General features: G+C 53.0%; 2 protein-coding genes across 13 annotated transcripts in view; one reads left to right on the top strand and one right to left on the bottom strand.

Annotated features, from left to right (window-relative positions):
- Positions 1-35: 35 nt before the first annotated feature.
- RER1 (retention in endoplasmic reticulum sorting receptor 1) lies at positions 36-13,316 on the bottom strand. Of its 4 annotated transcripts, none has more exons than XM_079149875.1 (7): positions 13,165-13,316; positions 8,077-8,164; positions 6,146-6,250; positions 4,353-4,452; positions 3,034-3,112; positions 1,522-1,657; positions 36-961 (listed from the first exon to the last, which is right to left on the bottom strand). In XM_079149875.1, the coding sequence occupies exons 2-7, from the start codon at positions 8,155-8,157 to the stop codon at positions 872-874; spliced, it is 591 nt and encodes a 196-aa protein (XP_079006001.1). In that variant the 5' UTR covers positions 8,158-8,164; positions 13,165-13,316; the 3' UTR covers positions 36-871. The 4 variants fall into 4 exon arrangements, with proteins under 4 accessions (XP_079006001.1, XP_079005999.1, XP_079006000.1 ...); XM_079149873.1 differs by lacking the exon at positions 13,165-13,316 and adding an exon at positions 11,853-12,003; XM_079149874.1 differs by lacking the exon at positions 13,165-13,316 and adding an exon at positions 11,937-11,978.
- MORN1 (MORN repeat containing 1) overlaps positions 12,106-18,487 on the top strand; it is a 48,176-nt gene continuing 41,794 nt past the window's right edge. For 5 of the 9 annotated variants that reach the window (XM_079149680.1, XM_079149685.1, XM_079149684.1 and 2 more), the window contains exons 1-6: positions 12,106-12,341; positions 13,241-13,312; positions 14,460-14,558; positions 15,386-15,496; positions 16,655-16,745; positions 17,469-17,556. In XM_079149680.1, coding sequence (XP_079005806.1) covers positions 12,266-12,341; positions 13,241-13,312; positions 14,460-14,558; positions 15,386-15,496; positions 16,655-16,745; positions 17,469-17,556 — 537 coding nt within the window. In that variant the 5' untranslated portion in view covers positions 12,106-12,265. The remainder of the gene's footprint in view (positions 12,342-13,240; positions 13,313-14,459; positions 14,559-15,385; positions 15,497-16,654; positions 16,746-17,468; positions 17,557-18,487) is intronic. The other 4 variants (XM_079149683.1, XM_079149682.1, XM_079149686.1 and 1 more) reach the window with 4 other exon arrangements.

The following is an 18,487-nucleotide window of genomic DNA, read 5'->3' as shown; positions in this document are numbered from 1 at the left end:
GATGCAAGGACTAGTGCTCTAGATATAGACCAAGCAAAGGGACACTGTCTTTAATAAAACTGGAATTAAAAAGTCACTTAGAAAAATGTTTAGGAGTACTTTTTTTTATCACATTAAAAAAGTTGACATGCAGTAGGTTGTTTCCCTTGTAGAAAGTGAAAAGCTGTTGTGTTAAACCCACAAACCTGGCCTGTTCTGACCAGCTTTGGCGTTTCCTTAAAGGGGTGGAAAACACATTTAGTCAAAAGCAAAACTCTTTATACGTATCAAAGAAATGTGTCAAAATAATCTCAAACAATTAAAATATAATATGTTTATAATTCCAGGCCCTCAGAAGCAATCATGGTAGTTAAGAACAAAGTTTTGAGTCATCGCGATAGAGGCCAGCTTGAAACACCTCCAGTGAGGTGAGGTTTGGAAACTGGCATGAGAACCCCAGAGTTACTTGAGATCACCTGGGCAGTGTTACGTTCTCTCGCACGCAGGAATCAGGTTGGCATCGTCCCTCGTCCCTTGTCCCTCTGGCCTCGCCGTGGCCGGGAAACAGGCCCACGCAGAGCATCCAGCTCCTCTTGCAGCCTCGCTCCTGTCCTCCCTCCCACCCCATTCCTGCTGCCCGCCTGGCCTCTTGAGCCTGCGGTCACTACAACGCCGTCCTTTAAAGCAGGTGGACACCGCTGAAATAGAAATCAATGCAGTCTGTTTAAATGCCAGTTTCTTCAAGAACCTGTATTTAGTTACAAATCATTGAGGCTCCTTTTTAAAAAGAAAATTCAAATCCCTTGTAATCAACTACTTTATGTGAAGAAAAAGGCATTGTTACAATGGCTCAAAACCGTCTTGAACACGTGTGCCAGAGTCAGTCCAGCTTCTAACTAGCAAACGTCTTGCCCACGTCCTCCTTCCCTTTGTATCTCCTCTTTCCGTGTGTGAATGGTATGTACCGGTATTTAATCATGTGCTGGGAAAACAAACACAAACAAGCTCGAGTTACTTCACAACTGTCCCCTGATAGGCCACGCTTCCCCTAATCTCAGCAGCCAAAGGTGCCCCTTGGTCTTCTCCACACGTCACAAGCCATGAAAACTGGCACGGCCCAGCTGACCTGTGCGAGCCCTATCTGAAATCCCCACTTTCAGGAAGCATTCTGTGAGCCCTCTGTGGGAAGGGTCCTAGTGGATGTCCCTGTAAGGCTCCTCTTGGGTCAGACCACTGCAGAGCCCTGAGCTTTAGACTAAGAAGAGCCACTGAGACGCTGCAGGCCCAGGGATGCCTGGCACAACCCGTCACTTTCCTCTCTAGCTCCCAGCCAGCTGCCCGGAGGGCCCACTGGTCCCACGTGGGGATCTGCAGATTTGTGCACACTGGCCTTGATGGGATGTGGAACGCTGGGTCCTCGCCACGCATGAGGCAGTGCTGGCCAGTCATGGCAGGCCCTACCCAGTGCCGCTCATCAGAGACCGAGGCACGGCTCTCCCAGGGCAGTGACAGGACAGAACACAGCGGCGCTGAAGTCTTTACCTTTATTTGCCTCTTCATTGTGATACAGAAAAGCATGATGAAGTACATCACCAGGATCGGCCAGAACACCGGGACGTTGAAAGCCTCGAAGAAGGTGCAGACCATTGCCACCAGGATGCCCTTCGTGGCCGCGTGCCTTGACGCGAGGAAAGAAGTTAGCAGTGCTGCCGGTGGCAGAATCTGGCACCTGCGGGCCCCTTCTAGCCTCCAGTTTCCCCTACATTCACCCACAAATGAGCACCACAGGGAATGGAGCCTGCTTGGGAACTGTGTGGCACTGTGTGCATTTAATGTGCATGCATCACCCTGAGCCATAACTGTCGTTCTTGGTCCCTCAAAAGCTGAAAAAGTCTTAAGCTTACACAAAGTACAACGTGCCATGCTAAAGCTGACGCACCTGTGTGCTGCCTGAGCCTGCTGTCTGGCTGAAGCCCCAGCACACGGTGCCCTCCTACCCAGCACACAGCCCTCAGCCACCCTCGCTCCAACAGGCTCCAACTCCCTGTTTAAACCTCACTGCTCTCCCCTCCGCCCTGCACCCCCTCTCCCCAACTACCCCGACTCTTGCACCTCAACCATGTCCCATGCCCAGTGCCAGGGCTGCAGGGTTAGTGCCTATAGCTGAGGGAACCGAGTTTGCTCAATTTACTGAGCCAACAGCTGGACCAGGGGTCCCAGAAACAGGACAGGGGCCAGTCACAGAGCTCCCAACCCTCTGGCAGAGGGATACCTGAGGAACTGTGCCCACCACCTGTCCTCCATCACACCAATCTTTGCCTCTCCACACACATGAGGTCTAGTCTACAGAAGGACCAGGCCCTGAGGGTCCAACACCATCACCAACACTAGACACCTCTCCCAAGAACTAGGCAGGTGAAAAACTAGTCCAACTCTGCTGGCCATGGGAGGCCACAGGGCCCAAAGGGCAGATGTCTGCCCTCCTGAGGCTCAAGTCTGTAAGATGGCAGCTCCCTATCTCCCAGAACAAGCCTTGCACATGCTAGTTTCAGACCAGGGGTCTACCCTAAAGCCCAGAGAAGATCACAAGGTGGCAGTCTGCCCCAGAGAACCCCCGGCACCCACACCCACCTAGCCATCACCTTTTGGGTGAATGAACATCTCAAACATATGGTGCACGTCAAAACCCGATCCTTAAGTCTAAACTGGTGGACTAGAGCAAACTGACTCGCCACAGCCTGCGCAGGCACACTCAAGCCCAAGGGCCAGACACTTCAGAGTCAGAGGTGCAGTCAGACGCAGCACAGCACAGGAGGGTGTCGAGGTGGACAGGTCACTGCATGTTTCAAAGCAGCCAACAGAACTGTGGATGTTCGCAACACAGACAGGGCAAATACCTGCAGTAATGCACATGCCAGCTTCCTGATCTGACAGGGACGTGTTGTACACATGCACTGGAATGCCACACTGTCCCCAATAAGCACACAGTCACCACACGTCAAATACAAATACAGCTTTAAAAGTGTATAGAAAAAAAAAAAAAAAACAGCTCACCAAAATTTAAATTCTGGAAGCCTTCGAATGAAGGGGCGAAATTCCTCATTCTGTTTTGTTGGTAAGGAAGGGCCGTCATCTGAAAGGCAGAGCACCTATCAGAGAGGAGCACTTGCCTCTCATCTTTTTATTTCTATCACCATATTCAGAAGCTTTCCCTAGAAGTCTTTAAACTAGCAGCCTCACATATGGAAACAGACTGACATTATTTAGCCAAAGATAAAACGGGAGTCTACCACCAATTTACAAATCAAATCAATACTTTAGAAGATTCAATTTAGACTTTCTTTTGGAAAAAGACTTCTCTACATTTTGTATGTATAAAAAGAATTCAGTTACACACAGATTTTTCAACTGTATGACGTCAAGGAAACAAAGGCGCTGGGGATGGAGCTCAGAGGCAGAGTGCTTGCCTGGCATGTTCCATCCCTAGCACCACAGGAAAAAAAAAAAAAACGAGGAAGAATTAACATTTACACAAAACAAGCAGTAAAGAATGCAGGCAGGGCTGTGTCCTTGCCACAAGAACCCTGTGGAACTGTGGTGGACAGCCTCACACCAGTAGCTGCTGCCTGCCAAGCTCTGCTCACCTACACGCACCTCATTCACAGATGGAGAAGCTGAGGCCTACAGAAAAGGGTCTGATCCAGTCTTCTTCAAATAGCAATTTAATGAAAGGAGGTGTACTTCCTTTAGTGCTTCTGGTCAGCCAACTCAAACCCCACACTCCAGAGCATCTCCCACAAGAGGACCCTGGGCCCAGGCAGCGGTGTGCCCCTCACCCCCACCCCTGCTGGCCCACGCTCCCCTACCTAGCCCAGGCAGGGCCAGGAGTAGCAAGAACCTCACAGACATGGCACACAAACATGCAGAAACAGTTCAGTTCCTCAGAAATCAGGGAGTGCCTGGCCTGGTCACCCGCAGCCGGGGTCCTAGTGGTCTGTACTGACCCTAGCAGACAGCCTTTGTAAACCTCTGGTCACCTGAGAAACCAAATAGTAAGTCCTAAAGCAGGGCCAGGACAGGCTGTCTGCAGGAGGTGAAAACCTGAAAGGCAGGCTCAGTGTCCCCTTCCTTTGGTCCCCCACTCTGCCAGACAACCCCACGTGCCTCAGTCTCCTCATCTGTAAAACAGGGATATCAATGAACACCCCCACAAGGCAGCATGAGGATGTAGAGTGCTTATGCTGGCCTGGCCACCATAGGTACAGATAAACCAAAGCACAGCCCTGCGCATCCCTGGAGCATGTACGGCCTTCCCAAGAAGGCACAGAGGTGCCGTGCTGCCCACACAGCACCGTGGATGGCCTCTGCTCTACCTGAGTCTTCCATTAAGGAAGGATCCACTTTGGGAGAAAGGAACGCTATGAAAAGATTTAGATGGTAGATTCCCAGGGCGTAGGTCACGATGTACCAACCCTGGAAGAGAAGGAAGCACAGCGTCAGTGAGCAGCCCACCCTCAGAGCCCCAAGTGCTTCACTGTGCCTATGCCCCCTAACCTGGACTAACAAGAGACTCCGGCTTAAGTGACAATGGACACGTCCACGGTGACCATTTACCTCAAATTACTCTGTGGGTCTCGAGACTACTGTGACAACCCAGGATCCAGTCAGCAAATTCCTTCAAGGGTCCCACGGGATGCACGTGGCACCTGCAGCCTATGGTGGCCCTACGTGCAACACGCCAAAGCACTAAGTTTTCTCCTGCTGACTACCAGAACTGTATTCTCGGTCTTCAAAGCCTGCACTTTCCCATGAACAAGAGGAAATCTTTCTGCTGAAAAATTTTTCCAAATCAGACAACTACACAGTAGGTATTAAAAATCACCTTAATGCATATGTGTAGAGCCAAGTCTCGAGGGCCACCAGATCAGACACAGATAAGGCTCAGAACAGAGTGGAACTAACCTTTGTGTGCTGCCCCATGCCACCACACTCCTAACTCAAGGCTGCTGGGCCAGTCCTTCCATTAGTAAACGGAGCAAGTTCCTTTTTTTTTTTTTTTTTTTTAAATCAACACCAATTTCAGACATTCTGGAAGGAAAAGTCACCACCCTGATACTAATTCAAGTTGGTTCACTCACAGTAACAAACCACAAACAAGAACAAAAATCAAGCTCTACATTTAGTGTTTCTTTGGTAGTAGAGATTGAACCCAGGCCGCTCTACCATACCCCTAGCCCTTTTTACTTTTTGAGACATTGGCCTCGTTGAGTTGCTGAGGCTGGCCTAGAGCTTAGATCCTCCTGCCTCAGCCTCCTGAGTTGCTGGGATCACAGGTGTAGCCACCACACCCTGCTTACACTCAGTTTAAGTGAGAATTTCACATGGCTCCAGACACATGGTTGAGGCCAATAAGCCTGTCTGTTCATGGGCTGACAAGCCCCTGAGTCCTAGAAGGTAGCAGGAAGGAAGGTATGGTCTAAATGAGGACATCTCTTCCAGAGCTCCAGAGAAAAGGCTTTTAACCTACCTGCCTCTGAGCCTACAAATAAGAAACAGTCTCCTCTCCAGGTGTACAAGGAGTGCCTAAGGACAGGTGTTCATTAGGAAATAACCAGCTTCGAAGGAAAAGCCTGAGTGGCTGTACCTGCCCCTGGGGTGTCCACAGACAACCCAGGGACCAGCAGAACTGCCTTCAGGCAGCTACGCCACCCATTCAACAGAATGTCGTAAACTCACTTTCCTCTTCAGTCCCATAAAAGGTATAGTTCAAACAGCTGAACCCTGTGAATGCCCACGTCAGTCCTAAATCACACTGCCTCACCCAAGAAACAAGGTATCTGCTGCAGAAGGTTATTTGTGCCTGCAGTTCTGGCCCAGGGGGCACGTGGCAGAGGAGATGAGAAAGCCCATGGTCCAGAGCAAGTCACTCAAGGGCAGAACACAGGCTGAGGTCAAGACTGGCCTGTGCACACTGGGAACTCTAGCTAGAGAATGAGACAAACAAGGTGAATCATGAACAATCCTCTTTAAAAACTAAGATAGTCACTGAAATTTTTCTTACATTTGTGTTGAACTGAAAGTGCTTATTACAGATCATCTCCTTCTCCATAAACTGGATCACCAATGCCCCAACCAACACTATATCCGATAAGGAGCCCATACCTACCTGTAACAGGTAAACTCTAATCATGTAGACAAAGCTCAAGCCCAGCGTCACCACCCACCGCACAGCCGTGTAAGGTGTGGACTTGTCCAGCCAGGACTGATAAATCTAAAGAGACAAGGGTTACAGCATGAAACCTGTAATTCTGTAAGTCCACCCTGGAATTCTCACAACAACTTTGCTGCACAGTGCATTCCCCTAGAGTTATTTTTATTTTTGGCTATACTGGAGAATGAACCCAATGAATGAACACATGCTAGGTCAGTGCTCTGTAACTGAGCTACATTCCCAGCCCTTGTTTCAAATTTTACTTTGAGACAGGGTCTCATTAAATTGGCCTCAAACTTGTGATTCTCCTGCTTCAGCCTCCTAAATAGATGGGCTAACAGGCACACGCCACCATGCCCAGCTAGAGCTGGTTTTAAATTTTCAAAAGAGCTCATTAAAACATAAAGAAATATACATGTCAGCACAAAGCAGTGACTACAATTAATTCAAAATTTATAATAATTCCTGAAGTGGTTCCCCTCTTAAACAAAAATATTATAAAAGGACCAAAATTAGAAGATGACACTATGACATTACACAATGGTATCATTATGAGGGAGACCAACTTCACCCCAATTAAAAGAACATCAATTGAAAACGAGAAGGCACCCATCTCGAAGTCACCATCCCACATAACAGGTTTCACTGCCCAAGTCCTGACCCAAGGCCTGCTCCTCCCACAGGCCTCTCCCATACTAGAAGCTCCCACTGGCCCAGCAGCCCCAGGCTGGCCCCTTTACTCACATGGAACCAGCCGCAGCCTGACCACAGCAGCCAGAGCTCACATGTGGTACGCACCAAGGCAGCTGTGGACGTTACTGAGGGAGCCCTTAGTTTTCAATTCACATACATGTTTATGTATGTACATAGCTGTTTTTACTTTAATTTTAAAATTTAAATAGTGAAAATTGTCAAATAATCATAAAATGAGACTATGCATATTCATCGCCCAGGTTCAGTAATTAAATAGTCTGCCATATACCACTTTAAAAGTTGATAAATTTGTCAGGTGTGGTGGCACACGTCTGTAATTCCAGGAGTTTGGGAGACCAAGGTAGGAGGATGGCAAGTACAAAGCCAGCCTCAGCAACTTAGTGAGGTCCTAAACAACTCAATGAGACTCCTATCTCTAAATAAAAATTTTAAAAAAGGTCTGGGAATGTGGCTCAATGGTTGAGTGCCCCTGGGTTCAATTCCCAGTACCAAAAAAAAAAAAAAAAAAAAAAAAAGAAAAGGAAAAAAAAGTTGATAGATTTTTTTACTAAGCTAAAGTATCAGCATCCAAAATTTTTCACCAAATTAAACTTCTAGACTGAAGTTCAAGCACGAAATGTTCAAATAGCTCCAGCCTCACCACTCCACCAAGCAGCCCAGACAGCCACAACAGGGTGGCCCACATCCACCTAGGCCAGAGCTAAGGAGGCAGCAAACAGCCATATGCAGGCCAGGAAGGTAAAGCCTGCAGGGACTAACTGGATGCAGGTGGCGGAAGACAGTCAGCAAGAGTACAGCAAGGGCCACCGCCACGCCTGTAGAGCATGTTTAAAAGTTGTTAAAAAGAAAATTAAAAAGGGCTTGGAGTGTAGCTCAGGAGTAGAGCACCTGCCTAACATGCACAAGGCCCCAGTTCCATCCCAGAACCACAAAAAAAAAAAAAAAAAAAAAAAAAAAAGAAAACACACGTGGCCCCAAGCACCTGGACTCTCCTCTACCAGGACTCTCCTCTACCAGGACTTTCTGGAAAAGAGTAGAGCAGAGAGCAGACTCAGGCTGGGCAAGCTAGTGCTCAGCTCCTGTCAGCAAAGCCGCAAACTCATACCCTGAAGATATGTCAGGAGCCAAAATTTCTCTCCCAAATATTTACACTGACCTACAAATGCACCAACCTGTCCAAGTCGTGTGAAAAATCTGTACACCACTGAGGGTTTCCCATGGACAGAATCTCCAACACTGTCCCCTTCAGACATTCTGTAACTAGAAAAACACAAGATACTTTTAAATTAAATAAAAAGCACTCAAAGATTTGAAATTTTTGCTGACCGATCTCTCAAGGAAGTTTTCCCATACTCAGTATTTCATCCAAGCCATTTCTTTGTATTCTTACCATGAACTGTCCAGGACAAAGAAATAAGCAGGTAACAGGCTCTGGTGGCAGTGGGGGGACACAACAGAGCAAACTGGCATGCCAAGTGACCCTGGATGAACTGTCTTCTACTGCCAGCACCACAACCTCTCTCCCCCAACCTCTCTCTCTCCAGTGGTGCTGTCTACCCTAACCTGCTGAGCCTGGAGTCCTTTAGTGGGTCCATGGCATCCCCTCCAGGTACTTCTTCCTCTGGATCCCCAGCCTCCCTCAAGCACCTTCTCTATGCCCTGCCCTGGGTCTACCCACCATCAACCAGAAGATGTCATCCAGTACTTGCAGGCAGCCCATCTATCTGTGTCCCAGTCTCTTATCTGAAAACTGGAGGTAATCCTATCTATTCATGACTATTTCGACATGCTGTTGTGACCCCAGGCAGAATTCACCTGTTGAGAACCCAGGTGCCAAAGGTCCCCACACTGTCCCACTTAATTCCCAGATGGCCTAGAGAAGGGGTGTCATTATCTGCATTTCACAAAGAAGTCCAAGGTCATTCTACAGCTCTGCTCCCAAGCAGGCCCGGAGCCCAGCATGACACCTGGCTCCTGAGCATGGACTCAGAGGATCCGCCACTCTTCAACAGAATGCTACTAAGTAACTGGGACCTTCCCACTTTAATGACAAGGCACTTGTGGGTCCCCAGGGAAGGCAAGATTCACCACTCCCCAAATGTGTGGGTGACAACTACCCAAACTCCCTCTGTAGCTTCCATGAGAGTGAAAATGAGAAACAGACTCCAGGGTCAGGCTTGAGTCCCACTCATGTTGAGCAGCTGAGGTCCTCAGCAGACCCCCCTGGCCACCCAGCAGGCCCCAATTTTCTCATCTGCAAAATAAGGCTCTATTAAACACCAGACACGAGGCCGCAGTCTTCACTCCACAGCAGGCCTTGAGGCTACTGTTACTGCTCCCACTCACAGAAAAGAGAACAGGCTCACAAAGGCTAGGGTGTTGCCCTCAGCAATCAGCCATTTGCAGTGGGGCTGGAACCAGAACCCACAGCTGCCTAAGTCCAAAATCTTCGAAGCCACATCTTCACTGTGAGCACTGGGAAAACCCTCCTTCTGAAGTGGAAGCCAGCAGGCCACCTGATGACTCCCTAGGTCTCAAGTGGACAGCCTTCTAATCACAACTTAAACGCAAGTTCAGCGCTAAACAGGCCAGTCTTTAGCATGAAGTATGAACACGACCGCACAACGGCATTTCCTGGGCCCAAGAGCACAGTGCCCAGAGCAGTTCAAGAAATGCCCTTCGGTCTCAGGAGAGCCTTGAAAACCAAAGAAGCACACTTTAACTAAAAGTTCATATGGCTCTCAAATCCTCCCCACGACTCCTGGAAAGGGCATCTTCACACTTCACCAGGGGGATTCCCAGTTTAAACAGAGGTCACAGTAGCATGCGTGCCTAGCCTGACCATCCTACGTAAACAAAAGTACTTCACTCATATTCTTAATCCTGGGGGGCTTGCAAATTTTTCCTCATTTTACTCTGACCAAATTGTTTACCACGAAAACACTTTTGTGTGAACTGAGGTGACGAGTAATATTAGAAACAAAAATACCTGGCTATCCCATTAAAGTATGTACTAGAAGCTGAGCTAACTACTTAAAATACCTTACTCTACAGGCTGATGCAGAAAACCTACTAAAAGATGCATTAGTCACAAACTGCTTATCTAATGAAGAAACATATGAAAATATGACTTTACACATTTTTTTTCCTGTGCCAGGGATGGAGCTAGGCCTTGCACAGGCTAGGCAAGTGCTCTGTCACAGAGCTGCGCCCCAGCCATGACTTTACATCTCAACTGAACCTGCTGCCAATGACATGCGAGTGGCACTGTAACATGATCAAGAACATGAACTTTGGAGTACAACCAGCACTGCACTTCCCAGCGGAAGGACCTGAGTGAGCCACCTAAGAAAGCCTGGACTGGATCTGTGGGATGGTCACAGCACTGTGCACCCTCGCCCTGGTTTGCCGAGGAGCTCATGGCAGTGTGTGGAGAGCCTGCAAGCCTGGCACCATACGTGTGCCAGCCCCCCAAACACGTCAGACTAGTTCCTGGATTAGGGCAGCCCTCATACCAGCTGTTCTATCTGCAGTTCTCTTCCTTTCGCTCAGTGTAAAGGTCACCTCCTCAGAGAGGCCCACATGCTGTCCAAACTGACCACCAGTCCCTTATGTTTTTATTTTGTGTGGCTATTGTTTTCTGATGCCTTTTAGTTTATTTTTCAATTTCCTCCCACCACAATGCAAGCTCCTTGAGGAGGCCCTTGTCTGGTTCACAGCTGGCCTTTACCACCTGGAAGTGCCCAATACATAACAGAAAGTCAATTAATTACCTGTTCAATGTAAATACTTTATGCTCAAAGAAAACAAAGCAAGAAAAAAAAAATTCCAGGCAGAGACAACTATGTACCCACCAGAAACTGTACAGAATGTTCTCCATGTGCCTTGTTCTAGAACCCATTAGTTGGCTAGTTTCTATGATCCATCACTCCTGAACTAGGAACAGCACAGAAAAAAGCCCTCTGCCCAGCATCTGGGGTCAATTTCTCCTGGATAAGAAACAGTCACTCAGTCCATACACACTCAAGCCCCTGGTGCTGTTCTCTCCCTGAAATGCCATTCTAGTCCCTACCTCTTGGTTATTCCCAAAGCCACATTCCAGTCTGGGCTCCTCCCTCCTGACTTGACCATCTAGAGCCCCATCTGGCTTTTATACTCCATACCTCCACTGCAGTCACCGCTGTTCCTATCATGGCCTGAAATGGCTAAGTGTCAAATACTGAGCACACTTTACTCACTTATGAGAAAATTCTATTTTACCATGAAGTGGAAAGTCAATCCAACTAAGAGCAAAGTAGTTCTAGGACAAATAGCCAGTCTCTCCTCTGCAAAGGAAAGGAAGAAAGACCCCTGAATGTTCTTAAGACAACGGCAGCCCTCTGGGCTCTAACATACCCTGCCTAGGAAGCAAAAACTGACAATCCGTAGGACGCTGATGCAGTCAGGCTGAGGACTGAAGGTTTTACTACCTTAACCTGGAATACTATCACCACATAGTCGTGACCGATACAACGAGCTTCCCTTGAGCCGTTCGTTACCGTCTTCTTCCTCAGACTTAATCCCAAATGCAAATAAGCCCTAAAAGCAAACAGGTGATGGGGAGTAAGAAAACACCCCCACAAACCATCCCAACTCTAAGCGCGCGGGCCCAACAGGCCACATTCCCCAGATGCCCCGCCCAGTGGGGAAAGAAGTGGCCAGGGCGGGCCGGACCGCGGCCCCCTCCGGGGCTCGGCCAGGCAACGCGCGGGTCCCCCCGGTCCGCAATTCTCTGCGCGGGTCCCGCCCGGGTTACGGCCAGTCTCCACGCGGGTCCTCCCGGGGCTCGGCCAGTCCCCGCGCGGCCCGGCTGACCCTCCCCGGCCCTGCCCGCCCGCAGCCTTGACAGCCGAGGGAGGCGGAGGCGGCGCCGCCCGGCCGCCCCGCGCCACCAGCCCACCCCCGGCACCTCGCAGCTCCGCTGCGGCCGAGCCGCGGTCTCCCTCACGGCCGCAGAAGGAGGACGGCGGGCAGGACTGCCGCCGGCGCTCACTGGGGCTCCGGGAAGCTGCACTGGAACTTCCGCTCCGTCCTGCGGCGCCGCCTCCGGCCTCCAAGATGGCCGCGGGGCGGGGCCAGGAGCTCCAACAATTTCCGCTTCCGGTGCGGCCGCCGCGGCCGTTGGCGGGCGGTCCCCCGGCGGAAGGAGTGGTCCGACGGAAGTGCGACGCGCTGCACAGGCGCAGTGGCGTCCGGGGGCTCCGGGCCGAACGCTCCGTTCCGGGGATTGTCGTCGCCCAGCCTGGCCGCGGCCACGCCCCTGGCGACCCGAGGCCAATGGCAGACCGCGTGGCTGGTTGCTAGTGAAGCGCTGGCGGCAAGATGGCGGCGGCCGGCGAGGGCAGCCCGGCTTCGCTCCCGCAGCGACTGGATCAGCCCGGGCGGCCGCCGCGGAACGGTACGGACTGCGCCGCGTCGGGAGCATGCTCCCTCTGCGAGGACGAGGCCCAGGAGCCCCGGAGCTCCGGCCGCCCAGACGCAGGGTGGCGAAGCCGCGGGCTGCACCGGTGGGCGCCGAGGAGCCGAGGCCGGGCCGGCGGGCGCGCAATGCCCCCGCCTCCCAGCCCAGGCCGGTGCCCCGGGAACGTGGGCCTCGCGATTCAGACTCCGATAGGAACTGACCTCAAGCCGGGAGAAGCAGAGCGGTCAGTCCGCGCGGGTCGTCAGGTGGAACTGGCCCGACTTCAGTGCACAGCCGGGAGCCGGGGTTCGCCCCTCCCTGCCTGAGCTCTCGCACACCCCGTCGCTGTCCCCGGCTGCGCCTTGTAGGCAGGGGAGCCTGGGCGGGCATGCGCTCCACCCCGGAGTTGGGAGTGGGGATGGTGCCCAGAGATGAGTGGAAAGAGAGAAGCTGGCCAGGCGTCCTTGGGTGTAAGTCCGGATGTTGTCCGGGGATACAGGAGGCCACTGAGAGTCCCAGCAGGGCCTCTGTGCTCTCACTGCTGCTTCCCGACCTCCCTGCCTTCAGCAGGCTAACCATTAGGTCAGTCTTCCCAACCCTGCCCCGCCAACACCTCTGGGACATGTCTACTCCCTAGAGCCTATATGTTTGGCCCTGGCCCTCCTCTCCATGTTCTTTCGTCCTTTCACTAAGTCGGTGCTCCTCCACATCACATGACTGGGTCCGTAGTGAGTAGGAAAACTGAACCCCACACAGCCTTCCAGCAGTTAGCCCAGGTGAAGTGCACAGACACCTCCTCCAGAGCCCAGAGCTGCCCCACCTTCAGATGTCTGTTAATATTAGCAAAGTCTTCGATGCCAGGCAGTCACTGTGTTCCTTTTCTTCTCGATGTTCAGGTTATGGTGTCTACGTATACCCAAATTCTTTCTTTCGCTATGAAGGAGAATGGAAAGAAGGGAAGAAACACGGTATGAAACCCACAGATGCAGCCAATTTCCTGGGGCACTTGGGGTGGACTGTGGCCCTGCACAAGCATGACCCAGGACACTCCCACAGGCTTGTTTCAGCCCCCTCTGGCTCCTACTCGTGCTGAGTAAGGCCCTTTCACATTGCTCTGGCTCACCGCACCCTGGTCCTGCCCCCTTCAGCTGGCAGCTGCTGGCAAGTCTGGGAGGGGCAACAGGCACCCAGGGAGACACTCCCACCCCCACCCTGGCAGGCCACATTCCCATAAGCCTTGGGGCAGTTTCAGCAAAGGAAGCCGCAGCTTGGAAGCCCTCCCTCGAGTCTTAGCTTGCTGGTCTTTTCCAGAATGAAAATTCGCTTTAAGGTTTTTTTCCTGATTACAAAGAGATGACCTACTTTTGTAGAATAGAGGAAAGAAAGCATCAAATAAAACCCCCTGAAATGCCACACGCACCAGGCAATTGCTGTGAGCATTTGGGGTCTAGACTCACCAGCATCTGCTGTTTGTCACTGGGTCCCACCTCCCCACTGTCCTCCCTGTGTTCCACTGGAGGGCTGGGCTGGCCACATCTGTTGGCTGCTACTCTTCTATTCTTGCCATTCAGCTTTTGCTTAGTGCTTTGCCACACCCAGGGTGTGGAAGCTCTTGTCCAGGACACCCAGAGGGTCGCCCCCACCCACTCCTGGCCAGTGTCCCTCTGAGTCTAGGGAATGAGGAGCACATGCACTTCTTGCACCTCTGTGGTCATTCTAGCCAATGCGGAGTGCTCAGGAACAAAGCAGAGCACTCAAGACACTGGCTATCTTGAGGACTACGTTTTCTGCAGTGCTGGTGATGAACTCAAATGCATGCACTCTGCCACTAAGCTCTGCCCCAGTGCACTTTGATTTTTATCTTGAGGCAAGGTCTCTCTCAGTCGCCCAGGGTGGCCTCAACTTGCAGTGCTCCTCCCTTAGCCTCCTGACTGAGGCCCTTGAGATAAATGTGGAGTATGTGGGTAACAGGCAAAGAACACGCAGGGAACATGTGACCAAGCCAGGGAGAACCGAGTGTCAGGTGTCACCTTCCTTGCTCTGAGAGGCGCCTGGCAAGGTGAGGGCTTGGTAGCAGTGAATGCCAGGTCTGTGACTTGCCATGGTCCCTCACAGGTCACGGGAAGCTGCTGTTTAAAGATGGAAGTTACTATGAGGGCGAGTTTTCAGATGGAGAGATCACAGGGTTCGGCTGCCGGTACTGGGCCTGGTCAGGTTGGTGCAGTGGCCACGGCGTCACCTCCTTTACTGTGCGCTCTTAGGCGGAGGTTGGTCCCCTGCTTCTGGACATAGGTGTAAGGAAATGAGGGGCCCAGGTTACTAACTTGGAGTAACAGTGTGACCACAGCATACCAGCCGGGCCAGGTGGCATAGATAGCCTTTGCACCTGGGCGGGACCTGGCTCAGGGAGGAGCACCTCAGTCAGGGCTCTGTGCCCACCTTGCCAGACATGAACTGGAAAGATGTGTCATCACTGAGCCAGTGCTGGTGGCACTGGCCTGTTGCCCACTCTCTGCAGAAGACTGAGGCAGGAGGCTCACCTGACTCGTGCCCAGGAGCTGGAGGCCAGCCTGGGCGACATAGGGAGACTGTGTCAGAAAGAAAGATCGCCCTACTGTTGCAGTCTCCTTCTTCTTCAGTTTCAGCCAAATTGTGCCCCAGATGGGAACGCTGCTCTTGGGGTCCACGCCCTTTGCCAGGGCGACTCCAGGAACCTCAGTCCCCCACGGGCAGCAAGTGGTGGGAGCCAGGGGATCTTTTCTTTAGGGCTCTGCTTTCAGTTGTTTTTAAAGAGCCTGGGAAGAAGGCTCATCCCACACCATGACCCACAGGTGCCCAGAGCCAGGGTCACCTAGGACAGTGCAGGACCAGCGGGCAGGGAGGACCAGGCCCATCTCATCCTGTTTCTCCCTCGTGAACCACAGTAAGGAGTAAGATAGAGACAGGGATGTCCACTCTGAAATAGCCCCTGCCACCTCACCGGTCAGGGGAGAAGAGATGCAGGACATGGCTCTGACCTCTTCCTTATTGTCTCTACCTAGGAAACACCTATTCCGGACACTTTGTTTTAGGAGAGCCTCAAGGACATGGCGTCATGAAGTATAAAGCTGGAGGCCACTATGAAGGGGAGCTCTCTCGCGGCCTGAGGGCAGGTCTGGTGTGCACAGGGGTGCTGTGGGGGAGCAGCAGCCTGGTGCCCACTTAAGCGTGCCCACTAACCCAGCCTGTCTGACTTTAGAGCTTGAAAAAGGAGAAGGGGTCCATGGGGTCAAGGGTCATGCTTTCATCTATGCTCCCAGACTACGTCCAATACAGGTCAGCATGCTGGGCCATGCACTTGAGAGTCCCTGCCTGCTGAGTCCTGTGACACTTGTCATATCTCAGCTGTCCCCTGCCACGTAGCAAACACCCACCACTGGGATTATTTGCTTGGGCTCCCGTGGTCAGCAGGTTGGCCCAGGACCCGCTGGGCAGGCCTCACATGGGGTTGCCCCCAGGCCTGCAGCCACAGCTCAGCAGGCTTGGTGCTTTCTCAGGTTCCATGTCTCAGGACAGCCAGGGGAGGCTGCAGGCCCTCATTCTGTTGACCAGAGCAAGTCAGGAGGCAGGTTCAAGGGGGCCTGTCCCTTTGCCCAGCTGCTGGCAAAAGGACTAGCCACACCTCTAAAGGACTTGAGCAGGCAGAGCCACCTTCATTGTAGAGGTAGCTTCCTTCTTCTCCAGGGCTCGCTGTGTTAGAAGTGGAAATGCCCTCATATTTCTGAGCTGTCCAGATGTGAAGTTCCAACAGGTTAATGACGCACGTTCTCCTTCACTGTCTCTGTCCTCAGAGTGAGTGACTCTGGTGGAGTCATCTGAAACCTAAGCCAGCCAACCTGCACAGACTTCAGGTGCACCAGGCGCTATTCAGCTGGTTCCATCTCAGACTCAGACTAGGTCTGGGGGCCTTCAACAGATCCCTACTCAGAGCCTGAGAGCTGGACTGAGCAACCTTCACGGCCCCACGTGTCAGCCCAGTGGAGCACATGTCACTGCCCCAACTCAACATTTGCTCTTCCTGCCCAGGCAGTGCCCATGGCCTCTGGGTAGCCTGACCTGGAAGGACAGCCTGGCTCCTGGGTGCAGGCTCACTGAACCCCAGCCTTCCCCTCAACTCAAACCTTCCAGCTAGCCTCTCTGCTAGGGTGGGGCACCCACAGGGCTGCAGGCAAAGTCCCTTCTGGAAGGCAGTCACTCTCAGGAGCCAGGAGTGGGACCATCCCTGGCAGGAGGCATGCAGTACAGTTGATGTCTTTTGGTTCCCTCCCTAGGACAGGGGTTTCTGGTGGACAGGGATGGACAGGAGTACCGGGGGTCGTTCCATGACAACAAAAGGCATGGCCGAGGACAGATGCTTTTTAAGTGAGTACGGGTCTTGGCGTGGGCCGTGGGTAGCCAGGGCAGGGGCCACCCCTGAGTGGGATGGGTTCTGCAGAGCCCCAAGCCACGGTGTCCAGTCCTTAAACACTGGGTCCTGAGGTTACTCAGTAAATCCTATCTTTTGTTCTCTATCTCTTGTGGTGCTGGGAGTGCATCTAGGGCCTTGCACATGCAGGCAAGCAGTGAGCCTTGCTCCCTGCCCTCTCTTCCTTGAAACTGGTTATGTGTTCAGTAGAAAAAACATCACCACCCCCCCCCATTAAAGTACCTGGTGGTTGGTGGGGCTGGGGAGGCAGCCCCTTGGCCGCCTACCGGCTGGCACAACCACCCTCCAGACACAGGGCGTGAGGCCTGGGGCCTGTGAGCCATTGCCAGACGGCTCTCACTTGACACCCACGCTGCGCCCAGCACGGCCACCTCTCCTCTTTCTTTCATCATTTCCTGGTTCACGTAGCAGGAGCTGAGTGTGCACGGTGTGGAACCTGGCATGCTCTGGAAGCGGGTCCTGCAGAGGCAGGCAGACACGTCCTGCCTGACTCTGGCCTCCTGAGCCGGCCCTGGTGAGGCAAGAGCCTGTAGGCCATCTGTTCAGGGCCTATTCTTGCCTCAGTCCCGGTGGTGCATGCTGAGCGCAGTGGGAGGAGCAGGTCTGAGTCACAGCCACCACCTGCCTCTGGGCTGAGGGCCCTGCACTGTGCCCCTCAGGAACGGCGACAAGTATGAAGGAGACTGGGTCCAGGACCGGCGTCAGGGACATGGGGTGCTGCGCTGTGCTGACGGCTCCACCTACGAGGTACCCGCCGTGCCCCCAGGGGAGGCGCGAGGCCTGGGGTAGGCCTGGCTTTTCCAGGTAGCAGGTTGCTCCACTGGTGCCACCCTCCAGTGACACACAGGGGCACAGCCCTCAACACACCAGCCCGGCTCCCTGGGGCAGGTCTCCCTCTACCCCTGGCCTCCTCAGCCGGACAGACCTTGTGCCAAGTCAGGCTTCTGAGAAAGCCAGTCTGTTAGCACGAGGCTCCCACACAGGGGCCCCGCCTCTCTCTCCAGCCGAATCCTGAGCGCCCAGGAAAGGCCTGTCCACACCGGCGGCTCGTTTCACAGCCCACGCTGGGCCTCCTCCTCTGATGAGGCCCAGACTAGGGCGCCCTCCCCTCCTGCTGCCGAGGCAGACCCCCGAGGAGCTGAGGCCCTGCGTGGCCCAAACCTCCCTTGCCACCCAGCAGCCTCAGCCTGTCCACAGAGCTGCTCCCCTGCCCACCGCTTCTCAGAGGCCCACCGCAGTGGTGTGCTCTGGTCTCCTGCAGACCCTCCGGGGTAGGTACTGTGACGTCTTCACTTTACTGATGAGGAAACGGAAGCTTCCTGAGAGTGGTTTGGTTGAGTTGAGTTTGGGCGTTTAGCAACACCTGGCCCTGGAAGCCTTTGCACCAGCTTGTCCGATTCCTGGAGCCGCTCAGGACCCTGACACTGTGCCCTCACGGAGAAGAGAGTTGCTCTGAGCACGTAAAGCATGCTGGTGAGACACACCTGGGTCCAGGAGGCCCCCTGAAAAGCGAGGCAGGAGCCCCATCCCCTCTCAACAGGAACAAGGCTCACTTGGTCCCTGCGACAGGTCCCCTCCCTCTGAGGGACTTCAGGCTCCTGGGAGAGAGGGAGAGACTGAGGCAGGTAGGAAGACCTTTCCAGGCCTTGTCATTGGCTTTTGCACTGAGTGTGGGCCA

The sequence above is a fragment of the Sciurus vulgaris genome (genome assembly GCF_902686455.1).
Source record: "Sciurus vulgaris genome assembly, chromosome: 1".
In the NCBI taxonomy this organism is placed as follows: domain Eukaryota; kingdom Metazoa; phylum Chordata; class Mammalia; order Rodentia; family Sciuridae; genus Sciurus; species Sciurus vulgaris.
The sequence above is the reverse complement of the archived record's forward strand: the minus strand, read 5'-3'. Positions and strand labels throughout refer to the sequence as shown.